The 17,940-nt window shown below is 44.5% G+C and overlaps 1 protein-coding gene across 7 annotated transcripts in view; it reads left to right on the top strand.

Moving 5' to 3' along the window:
* The window catches only part of ASPA (aspartoacylase), a 24,123-nt gene extending 6,183 nt beyond the window's left edge, over positions 1-17,940 (top strand). Inside the window, exons 1-10 of one of the 7 annotated variants that reach the window (XM_077311686.1) lie at positions 92-612; positions 2,011-2,063; positions 2,437-2,501; positions 3,561-3,649; positions 4,212-4,496; positions 8,483-8,684; positions 11,677-11,770; positions 12,275-12,382; positions 13,622-13,731; positions 15,373-17,940. In XM_077311686.1, the coding sequence (XP_077167801.1) occupies positions 608-612; positions 2,011-2,063; positions 2,437-2,501; positions 3,561-3,649; positions 4,212-4,496; positions 8,483-8,684; positions 11,677-11,770; positions 12,275-12,382; positions 13,622-13,731; positions 15,373-15,570 (1,209 nt within the window). In that variant the 5' untranslated portion in view covers positions 92-607 and the 3' untranslated portion in view covers positions 15,571-17,940. Of the gene's footprint in view, positions 1-91; positions 3,650-4,211; positions 4,497-8,482; positions 8,685-11,676; positions 11,771-12,274; positions 12,383-13,621; positions 13,732-15,372 lie in introns of those variants that run through there. The other 6 variants (XM_077311690.1, XM_077311689.1, XM_077311685.1 and 3 more) reach the window with 6 other exon arrangements.

Here is a 17,940-nt window from a genome sequence, read left to right as displayed (position 1 = left end):
ACAATCCCCCATGAGCCCCTGCCAGCGTTTGCTGGCAGGGGCTCATGGGAGTTATAGTCCATGAACATCTGGAGGACCACAGGTTGACTACCCCTGCTCTACAGAACATAATTAACCATCTCTTATTTTAGATCTCTATTTCTTCTTCAAGGAACATAGGCCAGCACTTTCAGTTCTCCACGACTCAATTTTATCTTCACAACAATCTTATAAGGTAGGCCAAGAGAGTGACTTTTCCAAGGTCGTCCAGCGAGACAGCAAGCAGTCTCCCCAAACTTGATCCAAATATGTTAAATAGCCACACTGAAAAGAAAACACACATCATATTTCATTGTGTTGGGATTGCTGTCTAAAATGTGTCTGCAGAGTGCCGTGTTTCTAGGCTCCTCTTAACAACAACAACAATTAAAAAAACCTTTAGTCCATCAGAAAGGCTTGACTAGAGTGAGTTAAACATTCTTTGCAAAAAGTCAGTTTGCCCTAAGAGGTCGAAGACGCCTTCGTAGTGGCTTGAGTCCTGCACTCGGTTTGGTAGCACAGGGTGGTGTCTCTTCTCTCAGTGTGCCTTTAAAAAAAAAATTGGGAGACAAAACCTCTTGAATGTCGAATGAGGTAAGTCCAATAAAAACAGCAGCATTCAACACAACCAGCTTTTGGAAAGAAGTTTTGGACATTTCAGTCTGTTGGCAGACTCGGTTACGAGCACTGCTTACTGTGCTGGATTATTTCTGTGCTTTGTCCAACTTGTGTGTGATTTGCTGGTGTTGTGGGAGTGTTAATTAATGGCCTTGGGAAATGAGTGCAAAGGAAAGCAGGGACAGTGCTTGCATGTAAAATGTTCTGACTGTCTCTTGCTTTATGGGTGATTGACTGCCATTACTTTTCTACAAACTATATGACAACTTATTTTTATTGTAAGCAGAGACAGTGTCGGCAAAATATACAGCATCTGTCAGGCTTAATGTAAAGACAGGCTCTGTAAATCCGTGCCCCCGGTTGGCAAAATTAAGTGCCTAGTTTATAGTGTGCAACCGAGGGTCTTTAAATCTTTTGCAATCTGTTTTTCTACCTACTAGCAAAACCAGCTTTGTGCATACGACGTTTTAAATAAATTTTAATGGATAGAAAGCGAGTCTTCATAAGCAATGCGGTATTTCAGTTGTTTTATAGCTACGTGAGCATGATTTTGCAAACAGAGGAGTCTTTCATATTCCCAAGTGTGTGGGACGGCACCCAGCCTGTTTTGCCTTGAGCTGTTCTTGTTGCTTTTAAGGCCTTTTGGATTTGGGGTTTAAATTATTTTTTTCTTGTTCCTTCAGCTCTGGAGAACAGAAAAAGCAACTGAAAAAAGAATGGTTCACACGTGCAGGAGAATGAGGCAGTGAAGCCCTGAAATGGGAGAATGCCCCGTTTCAGACAGCAAATTCTGTGCAAATAAATATCTAGCCACAACAAGGAGAAAGGTTCTGCCTTCTCCTTTCCTCTTGCAGCGCTGGATTTCTACACGTAGGGAGTTTAAACATGCAAATCCAGACCCTCCTTGTGGAGTCTCAAATGGTGCAGTCATTCCCCTCTCGTAAGGCAGGAGTCCCCAGCAAAACCTTTCCCCGTGTCTGCCAAGTGTTTTTCTTAAAGTGGGCAGGGCCAGGTGGCAGCCTCCGCCCAGTAAGGTTTCTGATTGGCCACTGGAGATTTTCATGGTGGCAGCCATTTTGTAATTGGCTCCACCTCCTGCAACAGCCATTTCACGGCTGTGCCTGCCACACTGTGTCGGACTTCCAAAGGTGCCCCCAAGTTCAAAAAGCGTAAGGATCCCAATGTAAGGTCTTCTATCTCCTTCTCCTGCATTGTGAACCAGGCCCGAGGCCACAAAAACACCACCACTACCACCCCGCCTCTTTCCTCATACTAAGCAGGTTTGCCACTTTGTGTAGGTAAAACATAGCTCAGCTGAACTCAGCAGAGGCAGTTTTGATTTTAAAGATACATGCTCTATCCATTCCTTTTTAGACAAAGTTCGGTTCCAGAATGCCGTTTCTTACAACCATGGGATAATAATGCTGGTAAGGCTGTGAGCCAAACTGTGGGAGGGCGTGGTGTCTTGAGCAACAGAGTCACAATTTCCTTATGCAAGTTGCGTTATTTATCAACCCAGGCACCTGCAGGTGTGGTTCCCTTTGCTCACCTGAGGGTTACTCTGCATTATATAGGAGAAGAGCCACTGCTCTGCAACCTGTCTCCTGCTTCTTCTTCTTCTGTTGGCAGCCTCCTCCCATTTACCCCGTTTCTCACTTTTTATAGCCCCAGCTTCACATCTGGCCCTTGTGCTAGGCTCCATCTTCCTCTTCCTTGTTCCCTGACTTATGTCAGAACACCTGGCCCCACAGATTCATTCCCATTTAGACCTTTCACATCCTTTGTGCTTCCCTGGAACAGATTGCCAAGGCTGTCCTGTTGCAGAGGCTATCTTGACTGGACCTTTCTGTACCTGTCCCACCAAGGTGAGTCTGGCTGCTGGGCCAGGCAGTTCATTTCTAGGTAGCTTGCTGTGCGTGTGTATGTTGGTAGGGATAAACATCTAACTGTCGCTTGCCAGCCTCAAGGTGGGGCCTGGAGTTGCCCTGGAATTATAACTACTCTCCTGGGCCCATTCTGCACACATAGGATAATGCACTTTCAATGTGCTTTGGCAGCTGGATTTTCCTGTGCAGAACAGGAAAATCTACTTCTAAAGTGCATTGAAAGTGCATTATCTATTGTGTGCAGACTAGGCCCAGGTTAGGGGGGTCAGTTCCCATGCAGAAAATCACTGCTTCAGTCAGTAGACTCCATGGCACCACAGCCCCAATATCATTCCTGAAACTCTGCCTTCCTTAAGTACTTCATCTAAATCTCTGGGAATCTCCAGGAATTTGGCAACCCACATGTGCAAAGCCACACTGTGTCTGCAAGTACTTTGCATGGGTCACAGATTAACTGGAACAAGATAGTGAGCCCATGAAAGGTCGGGGTGACAACTTTTGTTTCTTTGCTAGTATCATATTTAAATCAGGCATAGATGGGAGAGGTTGGAATAAAGGTGGCGCCAGTGTGGTGTCGTGGTTCAGAGTGATTTAATCTGGAGAACTGGGTTTGATTCCCCGCTCCTCCATATGCAGACAGCTGGGTGACTTTGGGCCAGTCACAGTTCTCTGAGAGCTCTCTCAGCCTCACCTAACTCACAGAGTGCCTGTTGTCAGGAGAGGAAGGGTGGGCAATTGTAAGCAACTTTGAGACCTGCTGGGTGACCTTGAGGCCATTACAGTTCTCTCAGAGCTCTCAGCCTCACCTACCTCACAGGCTTTCTGTTGTGGGGAGATGGAGGCAGTCATCAGCCGCCTTGAGACCCCTTCAGGTAGTAAAAAGCGGGGTCCCAAAAACCAGCCCTTCTTCTTTTGATCTTTTTGGTGGGGAGGAAAGAATGCTATTTGGAGCGCTTGTATGGAGTATGTGAACTCTAGAATTGCTGATCTGGGGGTTTGCCCTGGAACAGGAGGTAATTTATTTCTCTATCATTTCAGATGGCAATTGATTTCGACAATTCCGTGTTGACGTCATGTTTTATTGTGACCTGCCATAGGAGCGGGGCAGACATCTTGAAAACAAATGAGTGCTTAAACTGCTTTTCAACTAATTTTCCTTTTTAAAAAAAACATTATCCGCAATGTTCCTTAGAAGCAGCTGCTCATTAACCCAGGAGGCCCCATTCAGCAGCAGTCTGAAGCTACGCAGGGTCTTGCACTGGCCATAGCCCATTTTAAAATTACAGCAGTTCTGCTCTGCCCAATAAGGAGGGGGGGGGGATTAAAGGGAACATTGATTGTCAGTGTTTGTTGGCACACATTGTGCGGGAAAAATGCCTTCTCTCCTGTGTTGCTGTGAGTGAGAACATCTCCTGTCACTGGAGATACGGGTCATACGAGTTACATGTTCTCTTAAGAAGATTCCCTACATGTTGTTATCCAAATATAGTAAAGAGAAGGGCTTGTCTTGGCAGGGAGAAGGTTTCAGGAACACTCATGTGGCAGAAAAGACTTGTTAGGGAAATGTTTCATTTTCAGTTAACACTGCAGTCCAGACAGATCATTCAAACAACAATCTGAAACTTTTTGTTCTTCTTCTTTTGGACGTTTGTTCTAACTGTGGGTTTTTGTTTTGTTTTGTTTTTAAAGCCGCTTCGGTTTGGCTTTGCTGCAGTCCTTCAAGTTGCTTCACAGAATGACTTCTTGTCTGGTTGTGCAAGAAGTTCCCTTGCGAAGGATTGCGATTTTTGGAGGGACTCACGGCAACGAGTTATCCGGGGTCTTTCTGGCCAAGCGCTGGCTGGAAGACGGGACCGAGATTCAAAGGCCGGGCTTGGAGGTGAAACCTTTTATTGCCAATCCGAGAGCTGTTGAAAAATGTTGCCGGTATATTGACTGTGACCTGAACCGCGTTTTTGACACTGAGAATCTTGGGTAAGCCTTACTCTGTGTGTGTTTCGTGCAAAAGCACATGCATTTCATCAATGGGATTGCTGGACCATTTTAGGGTACCGGTGGGTCCCTTTTTAAGTAAGGTTCCCCATTTGTTTATTGGCTGTGGTCCTACTGCGACAGTGTTCTGTGTGTTGTATGGTCGTGTCTCTGGAAACCAGTTTTTGCTGGATCAGCACAATTGTTTGCAAACAACTTCCCAACTTCCCTTCTCAGGGATCCAAAACAACCAGCAGTTTGTTCTCTGTGCTCCAGGGACTTGTGGGCTTGTGATTTGTGGGTGATTCTTCAAAGTCGCTCCCTCCCCTGAGGCATTTCGAAAGCCATTTGCAAAGATGGATGGAGGCTGTCGGTCATAATAAAAAGAAGAAGGGCGATGCCAGCAACTGCTGCATCCCAAATCTTTTGATCTGGAATTCCCCTCTTGATTTTCGCGGCTCTCTTGTGCAAATTTAACCTGTTGTCCTCAAGGTTGTTTTTTTTAGCCATTGCCTGCTTTCTTGTACTCGCATTTTTTTTCCAGTACAATGTTTAACTACATACGAATCTCACATTTGACATTATTTTTGTGCCAATAGCATATGATATAAAATAAGTGTGTGTGTGTGTGCGGGGGGGGGATCAAACAGGCTTCCCACAAAAGCAGACAAATGAAAGTGACATCCAGCCTTCCAAAATAAACATTCTATTGGACAAGTCCATGGCCTTTTCGGGTTTCCCGCCTTTATTAATTATCATTTTGGTACAGCCACCTAAAGTTAATAAGGCACAAGAATTTAAAAGAGTGAACTTAACGTTTTTTCTAAAGATGCGAATTCCACAGGATACAAACAGCCAGGATAAACGTTTGTTGTGAGTTTGTGCCAGTTCGCTGTACGTGTGTAAAACTGAAGTACGGCTGTTAATCTGAGCATGCAGAGTCAGTGTCCTGGAATGAACTTCCTCTGCAATTTTAGCTTTGTTGGGCAGCACAGTCAGCGGCAGCACAGAGCCCAAAGTAAAACTGCACATCTATTTTCAGCATAGATTCTGCGTTAGGGTTGCCAGAGGGTGGGGAGGGGTGAGCCAGGCTGGGAAACTCCTGGAGACTTGTGTGTGTTTGTGTGTGTAACCTGGAAAGGACAGGGACCTCAGGGGGTCCAATTCCATAGAGTCCACCCTTCAAAGTGTCCATTTCCCCCAAGGGAACTGCTCTCTGTTGTCTGAAGCCGAGTGATAATTCTGGGGGACCCCCAGGTCCCATCTAGAGGCTAGCATCCATACTCTGCCTAGTGTGAATGATTTCAAAATGTAATATACTATTACAATTTTAAACTGCTGTTTTAATACAGTGGATGGCATAGAAGGATGAGACACATAAGCCTGCGAGAGAGAGCGTTGAAGCAGATAGTCGATTTCTTTACCAATGAGAATTTCTTGCTACTTCCATCATCTACCAAAGTCCATATTGCTAGTTGAGCAAGGAACTTACTGAGCTGATAGTAAGCTTAACAGCGGCTTGCCTGGAAGAAAAACAACTTCCCCAAACTGCTCGGTGAGGGGAGGCTGAACTTCCTGCTCCCTCCACATTGTGGTGCTGATCTGAATTAGGCCCCCATATCCTTGGTGTGTGTTCCCCAGAGCATGACACATCTTGTCTAGTTCGGCCCTAGTCCTGTAGCCCCTGGTCCTTTAATATCAGCTGCTGCTTTTGCCCAGGTTTAAAGGGGGGGAGGAGTATATGACATTCTTACCCATGTTGTGTAGTGGCAATGAGTGTTGGCCTCCAACCTGGAGAACACAAGATTCTGGTGTAGTGGTTAGGACCTTGGGCCAGTTACAATTCTCTTAGAGCTGTTCTCACATAGCAGTTCTCTTAGAGCTCTCTCAGCCCCAACTACCTCACAGCTGTCTGTTGTGGGGAGAAGAAAGTGGAGGTGATTGTAAGCTGCTTTGAGACTTCTTCTGCTAGAGAGAAAGCAGCATATAAGAACAAATTCTTCTTCCCCCAAAAAAGGGGGGAAATATAATATGTTGTCCAAAGGGCCCACTATTAAAAATGCATACAAATGCAGCTGTTGAGGTTCTGATTTAAGGAGCTATTTTGACCTCTGCTGGTGAAAACTTGCTTGTTCCTGCAGACTTTCGTGGGGAGGCCTGATTTTCACAAGGAAAATGTGACAAAGGGATTTTAAAAGCCTCCTTGCCCTTTAAAACTATGGCATTTTCCAGATTCTCATTTTCCTGGCTTAATTAAGCCTCCCCTCTTAGCCAACATGGTGTAGTGGCTAAAGAGTAGTGGGCTCTAATCTCGAGAACCATCTTGATTCCCCCACTCCTCCACGTGCAGCCAGCTTGGGCCAATCCTTGGGCCAATCCCAGTTCTCCTAGAGCTTATTGAATACTGGGTGTTCTGTGTGAATGTTCAAAAATGTTTTATGTAAACTGCCCAGAGCCGTAGGGAAGGGCGGTATTAAATGAATGAATGAATGAATTGAATAAATTGAATAAATTGAATAAATTGAATGAATAAATGAATAAATAAATGAATGAATTAATGAATAAATAAACGAATAAATAAATAAATAAACAAACAAACAAACTCGCGGAGTTGCTTGGGAAGTGAAAGAGGAGCTCTTTATTTAAATTACACCAGAGAACAAACAACACAGCCCACCACCCAAACTTATATACAGTCCAAGGTTGCCGTCAAAGCCTGAGAAAACTCCGTGTGAGTCCCCAGGTTTAAACAAGGATGAATCCTGTATGTTAACCAATGGTATCAATGATCCCACTGCTTGACTAATGGCTCCTGCTCTGTGGTCCACTTCGCAGCATATACAGCACATCTGTTCTTGTAAAGCAATCTCTCTTAGAGCTCTCTCAGACCTCCCTCCTCCCAGGGCATTCTGCAGGGGATTGGGCTAGATGACCCTGGAGGTATCCTCTAGCTCTATCATTCTATGATTCCAGCTGTCTGTTGTGGGGAGAGGAAGGGAAAGGTGTTTGTAAATTATTCTGGGACTCTTTTGGGTAGTGAAAAACGGGGTATAAAAACCAAACTATTCTTCTCTCTTGTAAGTTATTGTTTGTTTGTTTTTGTGTGTAGGGGGGTTATGTTCTGTTCATGTTTGATCCCAGACAATTTGTTATTTCAGTGGTTTACATCTGGCATAGAAACCTACAGCTAAACCTGCAAGGAGGTATATGGGATATAAACCATTGTCATATCAAGGCAATCACTAGAGGAAGCAAAGCATAGAATCAGCGAGTTGGGAAGGGCCATGAAGGACATCTAGTCCAACCCCCTGCTCAATTCAGGATCAGCCTAAAGCATCCAGGATAAGGATCTGTCCTGATGCTGCTTAAAGACCGTCAGTGAGGAGGTGCTCACACCTCCTTAGGTAGTCAATTCCACTGCTGAACTACTCTGACTGTGAAATGTTTTTCCTGATATCTATTTGATATTGCTCTATACATAGTTTAAACCCATTATTGTGGGTCCTATACTGCCAACAGGAACCTTTCTTAGCCTCTGCTAAGCGACAACCTTTCAAATATTAAAGACAGCAATCACGCCCCCTCTCCACCTCCTCTTCTCCAGGCTGAACATCCCCAAGTCCCTCAGCCTTTCCTTGGCTTGGTCTCCAGGCCCTGGATAATTCTTGTCGGTCTCCTCTGAGCCATCTCATTTTTGTCCACCTCCTTTTTGAAATGATGCCTCCAGAACTGCACACAGGACTCCCAGTGGGGTTTGAACAATGTGGCATACATGTGTGGAACAGACCCTGCTCCAAGAAACAGAAACCTACAAATGAGCAACATGAGAATGTCGAAAAAGTCTATTTAGTAGCTGCATCATGTTTTTTTTTAAAGGAGAATGGAATGTTGTATGTTTTTATTTATTTAAAACATTCTAAAGCCACCTTTCTTCCTTACTTACCCTCCTTAGTTCTCCCCTTCAAGTGACATTTTTGTATTTCTGTCAGCAGGATGAAAGTTACAGAGGGTACTCCGTATGAAGTGAAAAGGGCTCAAGAAATCAATTCCATGTTTGGTCCGAAAGGTAGCCCCAACGAAGCCTATGACCTTATCTTTGATCTTCACAACACAACGGCTAATATGGGCAGCACCCTCATCCTGGAAACCTCCAGGGATGACTTTACCATTCAGCTATGTCGCTATATTAAGGTAGTCTGTACTTTTAAAGCTGCTGCACTTCAGAATGTTTTAACATCCTAAGGGTCATGAAAGAGCACAGACCAGGGATTCCCTCTCAGTATCCCAGGGAATCCTGGGCTTATGTGAGAGCTCCCCAGGGATTAGGCAGCCTTTCTCAGAAGTTCAAATAGCTACTGACCTCTTAGACATCACTGGAGCCCACTTCCCCTGTTGCTCTACAGGCCTGGGCCTAGTCTGCACACACAGGATAATGCACTTTCTATGTGCTTTGGCAGCTGGATTTTCCTGTGCGGAACAAGAAAATCTATTTCGAAAGTGCATTGAAAGTGCATTATCTATTGTGTGCAGACTAGGTCCTGGTATCTTTCTCTCCAGTGAAAACAGTAAAGGATCGATTGATTGGCTGGCTGTCTCTCACCTCTTACTTCTGTGTCTACTTCTCTGAGGAGTCATGTCACCACTTCTGGGGTTCCTTGAAGCCTGAGAAATATTTCAAGGGTTTCTCCAGGGTCAAAAGATTGGAAAAGGCTGACACAGAGAAAATGGTGCTCCCAGAGACAAAATAATGTGCTCTTGTCTTATATGTGTGTCCCATTACCAGTACAAAACCACAGCAATCAGAATTCATGTACAGTTCATGTGATATGTAAGCAACTATGAGTATTGCTGGGGTAGTCTGAATGATTCTGGAGACATTGTAGGAAGGGGCTATGAGTGAATATGCAGCAGGCATTCCAGCTGCTCAGAAAAAGCAAGACTCATAATGTCTTTTCTTGGTACATCAAGGCCAATTGCCAATTTTAAAGGAAATAACGTATTCTGTGAACTTATGCAGATTGTAAGTAGGTAAACAGAAGGGACTGTGTCAGTGCTTGGCTCCTGTGGCTCTTTCTTGCACACTCAGGGAAATGCTGATCGCCAATTTTGGGTCAGTAGGTAAATTTTCTCCAGGCTAGAGTGGACAGGGATTCTGTTTTTCATTTTTTTTTAGGGGGGGGGCTTCATCTGTACATGGAATTGGAGTCACCGTGGTGGGCAGGCAGTTGTGAATTCCCTGCATTCTGCTAAATGGCCCTGGAGATTCCTCTTTCTCTATGGTTCTATATGCATACAAAAGCCAAAACTTTAATCTGCTTTCCCAAAGTGTTTGTGGTAGAAGTCGGCACCATGGCTATTACTCAAAGCAGAACGAGATAAAACATTAAATGCACAGTTCAATCTGCCATCCCTTTAACTATCTGGAAACAGTGCCCTCAGGGCAAGATTTGGGTTGGGATCCTGTTGCCAGGCAGTGGGCAATTAACCCCTCCCCAATGCTCTTTCCTAAATGTAAACCAGCCCCACAGGGACAGTTCGCCTTGCCTGGGATAACAGTATCTGTATTTTCTGCCCCCAGCCATTCTGTTGCCCCCACCCATTCCGTCTGCCCCCACCCATTCCGTTGAGTTGAGGCAGGCAGGATGGGTGGTAACCGAACAAAATACCTTCACATCTCCTGGGATGAGTGAAATCCTGAAGGGGGAATGGAGTGGAGCCACACACTGAACAAGAAAAAGCCCAGTCCTCTTAATTCTCCAGTGGAAAAATCTTCCATTGGAATGCCCTACTTAATAGGGACCCAAGCTCGCTTTCTGGAAAGCTCCACAAACACCAAGGGAGTACTGGCGGGCACAATGGCAACCCCTAGCACCAACTTGGGGAATCCCTTTAAATCAAAAGTTTGAGAGCCAGCATGGTGCAGTGGGTAAAGAGCAGCGGACTCTAATCTGGCGAACCGGGTTTGATTCTCCACTCCTCCTTCACCTGCAGCCAGCCACCTTCGGCCAATCACAGTTCTCTCCAAACCCTCTCCGCATTATCTAGAAGAAGAAGAGTTGTTTCTTATATGCTGCTTTTTCTCTACCCGAAGGAGGCTCAAAGCGGCTTCCGATCACCTTCCCTTTCCTCTCCCCACAACAAGCACCCTGTGAGGGAGGTGAGGTTGAGCGAGCCCTGATATCACTGCTCAATCAGAACAGCTTTATCAGTGCCATGGCGAGCCCAAGGTCACCCAGCTGGCTGCATGTGGGGGAGCGCAGAATAGAACCCGGCATGCCAGATTAGAAGTCCGCACTCCTAACCACTACACCGAACTGGCCTACCTCACCGGGTGTCTGTTGTAGGGAGAGGAAGGGAAAGGTGTTTGTAAAGCTCTTTGGAATGCCTTTGGGTAGTAAAAAGAAGGGTATAAAAAAAAGTCCTTCCTCTTATGGGATCAGGGCCATACCATGGAATCCAAAGAACTGTGAAAAGGCAGTTTTATTAATTTGGACCACTTCACTAGGTTCTATAATATCCAAGAGAATTCTTTCATTAGACCTCGTGTTGTTGGGAGGAGAGAACATCCTTTTATAACTGCTACATATGATCTATGCTGTGGTTCTTGGGAAATCAATAAGGCGGATGCTTGCCCACAGGAAAGAGGCAGGATGCAGAAACGAACAGTGAATTAAACGGTGAGGTCATCGGCATCTGTTGAGCTGACTGTTGTCATTCCCCTGCCCAACACACTATGATGCTTCATCTTTGCATTCCTATTTAATTATTTATATCCACCCAAAGGTCACGGTACACTCAAAAATATGTGAAGACTGTCATGTAGTAAGCTAAATATAGGAGCGATGTGGGAAGAAATTTGCTGGTAAACTGTTAGGCTTCAAAAAAAAAATTGGAAACTCTCCTAAAGGCAGGAGAATGAACCCTGCAACATTAATTTCCCCCTTTACTGCTGAATTAACACTGAACATCATGTTCATTTATATTAGTGCATGGCAAAGTTCAGTGGAGCATGTTGCTGTAATCCCAAAAATATCACTTTGTACGTTTTCTAACGAGGTCTTATGTGCTTTAGAACTGCAGGAAATGGGATGAATATCACAGACTGCGTATAAATAACCTTCATCAGTAGTTTTTTGTTTGCATAACGGAGGGGAAAAACACATTAAACAAATGTTTCCCGTAGGATGCTTTGGCTCCAGAAACCTGTGCTGTTTTCCTGATTGAGCATCCTAACCTACAATACGCTACGACCCGGTCTATAGCAAGATATCCTGTTGGTAAATACGATTTTTTTTGTATTATCCAGTTGTATTATCCATTTTCGTTGTGCTGCATATAAATTTACTCTTACACTTTGCCATATGATATGAGTGGATTACTTCCGTTCCATGACACTGTCTCTGAAGTTGTGTGCATGCACACAAAAGCTCATACGTAGACTGCAACTTTGTTGATCTTAAAGGTGTCCCTGGACTCAAACTTTGTCTCTGAGGAAGTGTGCCTGCATACAGAAGCTCATACGTAGAATACAACTTTGTTGGTCTTCAAGTTGACACTGGACTCAAGCTTTGTTCTGCTGCTTCAGACCAACACGGCTATCCACTTCAATTGGTAGTTGGCAAATAAAAAAAGACTGAGACGTTTGCTAGGCACTCTAGCATGCCAAATAGCTTGGCTCAAATTGCTAAGAATGTTGAGCAGGTGTCAGGATACCAGGTTTCAAATATTCACTGGCTTTCCTCAGGAGAAAGGGCACTGATCTTTCCTTCCATTGCATCCAGGTGTGGAAGTTGGCCCTCAGCCCCAAGGCGTCCTTCGAGCAGACATTTTGGATAAAATGAGGAAGATCGTCAAACATGGCCTGGACTTCATACACATTTTCAATGCAGGTATAATAGCCGGAGCCCCGCCTTGGATGGCCTGGGCTAGCCTGATATCGATAAGTCTCAGAAGCTAAGCAAGGTTGGCCTTGCCTAGTATTTGGATGGGAGGCTGGCAAGGAATTCCAGGAGCTTGTCATTGAGGCAGGCAATGGCAGCTCCCTTCCAAATGTCTCTTGCCTTGAAAACTCTATGTTAGGGGTGGCCAAAGTGTGGCTCTCCAGATGTCCATGGACTACAGTTCCCATGAGCCCCATGGGCTCATGGGAACTGTAGTCCATGGACATCTGGAGAGCCACACTTTGGCTACCCCTGCTCTACAGGTTCACTGTAAATGAGCTGTGACTTGAAGACACTTTCTACCTCCATAGTAGCCTTTGCAATCTTCCGGTATTGTGGTCCTGATCCAAATTGAGTCCCTGCATTGTTTTAAAAATCTGTTCCCTGCTGCCTCGGGACTGTAGACAAGCAAATCTGGTGTTGGGAACCAGGATGCATCTTATTAAAAACATTTGTTTAGATTGGTCCTAAGGAGGTCTACTCTGCAGCAAGTCCCATGTTATTCAATGGGGTTTACTACCAGGAAAGGCCTTTAGTATGGCAGCATTAATGCAGTCAGATATTACTGAAGATTCGTTCCATGAGGCCCCTTCTGTTTGTTTGTGGCAAAATAATTTGACACAGTTTTAAAGCATACCTTTTTAAAAATTATGCACCCAGTTAATGCCAATTGTACAACTATAGAAATTCAAAATAATAATCTTTTTTTTTAAGAAGCCCAACCATTTATACTTAACTGTTCTAAATGTTAAAAAGTACTTAGTCGAGTTTATAGCTGTCTGATAATAGCCTCATCTTCTCCAAAGATATGATCTGATGGCAGCCAATCAAATTCTAATCCCGTCCTAAACCTTCTATATACTAACAGCAGGAGGAATTTTTCATAAATTCTATCCTCTGCAAAATTCTTCTTCTGCATCATTTGCGCCGATGGAATGCCAAGATATTTAGCCAGTGCGGTAAAATTGAGATTGGAGTTGCATGCATCGTTGAACATATGGGTCATCTTTCGGTAACCCAGCCTCCTGAAGGGAGAAGCCTTTTCCTGAGATTAGATCTAATGACAGTATTAATGAAATACAAATAACAATTTAGTACATCTGAGCATCGTACGCTGAAGGGTGCATCAGTTTTTCTGACAACACTAGGACAAATATGACTGATTTTTGTAAAAATCGTTTTTCCTAGGGACAGAATTTCCACCATGCACAATTGAGGCTTACAAAATAATGGAGAAAGTAGATTATCCCAGAAACAAAAACAACGAGATTACGGCTGTTGTTCACCCCAACCTGCAGGTAAAGATGTACCATTTTCCTCCACAACCTACAGTAGTAGTAGAGGTCTCTGCCCTTTATCATTGGGGCCGACAGCTCTGGGTTGGTGGTGGAACCTGGGAGGGTGGGTTTGGAGGAGGGGTGGGACTCAAGGACCTATACTGCCATCAAGTCTGCCTTCCAGAGCAGTCACATCCTCCAGGGGAACAGCTCTTAGTTGTCTACAAATTTGTTCTCATTCTGGGAGACCGCCAGGCCCCGGCTGGAGGTTAACAATCAAGAAAGCTGACAAATGGGCTACACAAGTAACGAAATAAAAGAAGTCCTCTTTTATTCCAAAAATAAAGTATGCCAGAATGCAGACATTCAAACATACCGTATTTGCTGGCGTTTAAGACGACTGGGCATATAAGACGACCCCCCAACATTTCCATTCAAAATACAGTACTATGGGCCACTATGGGCAGCTATATCTATCCCAATTGAAGTGCACCTGGTGTATAGGACGACCCCCCCACTTGGAGGCATGTTTTTCAGGGGGGGGAAAGTAGCCTTATATGCCAGCAAATACCGTATTTTCTTCAGTGGCAAATCAACTAGAGATATAACAAAGAATTATTTTGGTTTTGTCTTTTCTGTTCCTGCCTGGAGGTTGGCAACATAAAAATAAATACAATTTCTGACCTGTGGCTTCTGATGCACAAAGAAAACCTTGTTTGCAAGGGCTTCGCCATTCACTGCAGTGTGGAAGTAGATCTTCCCATTCACTTATTTTTCTGGAAATGGGCAGAGGAATCCATGCATACAGGGGTGATTCAAGGGGCTCACCTAGCTGGCAGCAGGGCAAGGCCCGGGCAGCAATGAGGGAAGGATGGAATTCTTGTTGCCACCTTGGTGTGGTGGTTAAGAGCGCTGGAATCCACTCTGGAGAACCAGGTTGGGTTCCTCACTCCCTCTCGACATGCCAGGGTGACCTTGGGCCAGTCACAGTTCTCTTAGATCTGTTCTCACGGAGTAGTTCTCTTAGAGCTCCCTCAGCCCAACCTACCTCACAGGGTATCTATTGGAGGGAGAGGAGCAGAATGGTGTTTGTGAGCCATTTGGGGATTTCTTTGGGTAATAAAAAGTGGGGCATAAAAACCCTTTTCTCCTCCTCCTCTGACACAGCAAAAGCTGAGCAGTGCCAGCACACCAAAGTTCACCTCAAATCTCTCTGGTGGTTGTGTGACCGTGAACAGATAACAGGTATCTGCTACAACTGGTGTGTGTTTAAGGAGCAGTGTAATTTTTTCCCACAGTGTTTCCCTTTGTTCACATGTGTAATGTAGCCAGGAGATCCTGGGACTGTCTGGCTGCCAGGCAGGAGTCGTTCAGAGGTGGTTAGCTGTCTCCTGCCCCGGTGTCACGGCCCTGGTGTTCCTTGGGGGTTGCCCTTCCAAGTGCTAGCCAGGACTGACCCTGCTTAGCTTAGCCACCACTGTCCTCTTCTCCCTGGTGGCTAGCCGCTAGAGAAGCAGACAGAACACACCTGGAGCAGGTGGGGGTCCTCTTAACTGTGCCCTGAATGCGTGGACTCCTCTTCCCTTTTCAGTGGTGCACGCTTGTACCAAAGTTATCCTCTAACAGAAATCCTGTGTCCTGTTGTTTCTCTTGGCCCTCAAGGATCAAGACTGGCAGCCTCTCCACCCTGGCGATCCAATGTTTTTAACTCTCGAAGGAAAGACAATCCCATACGAAGGAGATTCCGTGGTGTATCCGACATTTGTGAACGAAGCGGCTTATTATGAAAAGAACCAAGCTTTCATCAAAACGGTCAAACAAAAATTAAGTGCCAGAGGCATAAGAGCTTCTCTCTCTTAGAAATGATTGTATTAGTTATAATAAGCTCTTAGGGACCAATACAAGACAGTGCAAATGTTTGGGGCCTTTGTAATTCAAAATGGCTGGAATAGATAGGGGAGGCAGTAACTAGGGCCTAGTCTGCACACAATAGATAGTGCACTTTCAATGCACTTTAGAAGTAGATTTTCCTGTTCCGCACAGGGCAATCCAGCCGCCAAAGCACATTGAAAGTGCATTATCCTATGTGTGCAGAATGGGACTAGGTTTGGGAAACTAACTAATCATGCGTAGTCCAGAAATATTCTCAAGCAATATGCACTTGTCAAAATCGTACATGTTTATATGAATCTCCCTATTTTAGTGTTTATTTTTATGCATAGAGATTAAGAATTTAAAAGTTTTTAATATTAACATCTTTTTATAATAAAGCAAGCTGTTTTATATTTAACATATTCTATACTTATTTTCTGAGCCATGAGACCATTCATGGCCATTGCTGAAATGGATTAATTTCACTTTTAGGAGCTTTATTTTGTATCGTTTTATAATGATAATTGAATCTTCTTTCAGATAGATTCTCCTGGGGGGGGGGGGTTGCCGTGCATGGCTGCAGCTGTTAACAAGCTGCATGGTGATCCCAATATTATGCAGCAGGAAATCTGCAAAGACTTCCAGACAGATTACTCTGTGGACTATACTAGTCATTTAAGCAATATTACAGATATTCATGTAATAATTTACAAGCTTTTGGAATTGGAGTGCTCAGATTAGCACTTGAGGCAGGGGAACAGAAAGCCAAAGGCAGGCTTCCTCAGGGTTTCACGATGGCCCTGGAAGGATTTTGCCAGTTGGGTGGGAGTTTATTAATTTTTAATATATATTTTTGAAAAATTATCAGATGACAGGCCCATGTATGGTCATGTTGACTCATTCCCCTCTCCCAAAATAGCCAATGATGGGCGTGGAGGGGTGGGAAGGGGAGGGGCCTCAGCCATACTAAACATTGTTGGCTGAGGCCCATCGCATATAGTAGTAACTGAAGTCCAGAGAGAGAATTACTCTCATTTTAACTTAATTGTGTGTGTATGTGGGAGGAGGAGGGGGGGAGGCTCACAGAACTGCATAGGCCTGTTCCAGCCCTATATCTGATGTTGGGGTAGGGGTAGGGGCAGGGCCGGATTTACATGAAAAGAGGCCCTAGGCTATTCCACTTATGTGGCCCCTTCACCTCCCATTTTTACGTTTGTAAATTACATGAGAGATAATAAAATACATCATTACTGTGATATATATCAATCTGTTAAATGTAACATGTTGTGATTGGTACTAACCTTTGTAAAAAATGTGGAATATAGGCCCCTCTTGATCTTGAGGCCCTAGGCTGAAGCCCAGTTAGCTTATAGAAAAATCCGGCCCTGGGTAGGGGTAGGGATGGGGGCAATGGAGCATCATAGGCCTGCCCTGGCCCTGTTTCTGATATGGGGTACGGTCTGCAATGCGGGAGGGGGGGCAATGGACCAGTGTAGGCGTGCTCCAGCTCTGTTTCTGCAGGCTTCCTTTGGTGAAGAAGAGCAAACTGGTGGCCAGCCCAGAGTGAACATACAGTTCTGTTCACAAATCATCTGAAGGCATTTGTGTGCTGTCACTCATGTTGTGGGAGTAGCCTGCTGGTCTTGTCACATCCACTCGGAGTCTCTGTGTGAAATCACTTCTGGGGACACGTGACTTCTGGGGGTGTGGCAGGAAGGTGTGTAGCCTGCTGACATCACTTCCAGAGTTTCCTGAAGCCTGAAGAATATTTCAGGGTTTCCTCAACAGTAAAAGGACTGAGAAAGGCTGGCCTAAAAGGAGGACATCTTTCAGAAATTATTTTCAAAACAAACAGAATTTTAATTAAAAAAAAAAAGAAAGCCTGGCTAAGAGAAAAACAACCATTGGACAGCACTCTTGAATGTAATTCTCCATCCAGTGGAGAAAAGGCATTTTGCTATTTAGTCCGATGGAATTATTAATTGGTAAAGTTCCTTGCTAACCTTGCAGATGGTGCTAATGAAATGTATGGTTCTTACACTTTTGAACTGAGCAAGTAAGGTACTTATGCACACCACACCTCTTGCCTTTAGCTGGGGGGGGGGATGAACATTTAAAATTGCACAAAAGATTGATGGGTCAAAGTAGATATGCGAGAGAAACGTTATTGCGCCATTTAATTTTAACATGTTGCAAGTATCCGCAAGGAATGTCATGTGAGAATAAAACTAATGAAGCCGCAGCATTTCTTCACCTTCCAACAAGTTGGATCTCTCCTCATTTTTTATAAAATGGGTTTTTCGTAACCAACCCCACGCTGTAATATTGCAATGCCACAATAAAAGGAATAAGCCCAAA

The sequence above is a fragment of the Paroedura picta genome, chromosome 15 (genome assembly GCF_049243985.1).
Source record: "Paroedura picta isolate Pp20150507F chromosome 15, Ppicta_v3.0, whole genome shotgun sequence".
Taxonomy (NCBI): Eukaryota; Metazoa; Chordata; class Lepidosauria; order Squamata; family Gekkonidae; genus Paroedura; species Paroedura picta.
The sequence above is the reverse complement of the archived record's forward strand: the minus strand, read 5'-3'. Positions and strand labels throughout refer to the sequence as shown.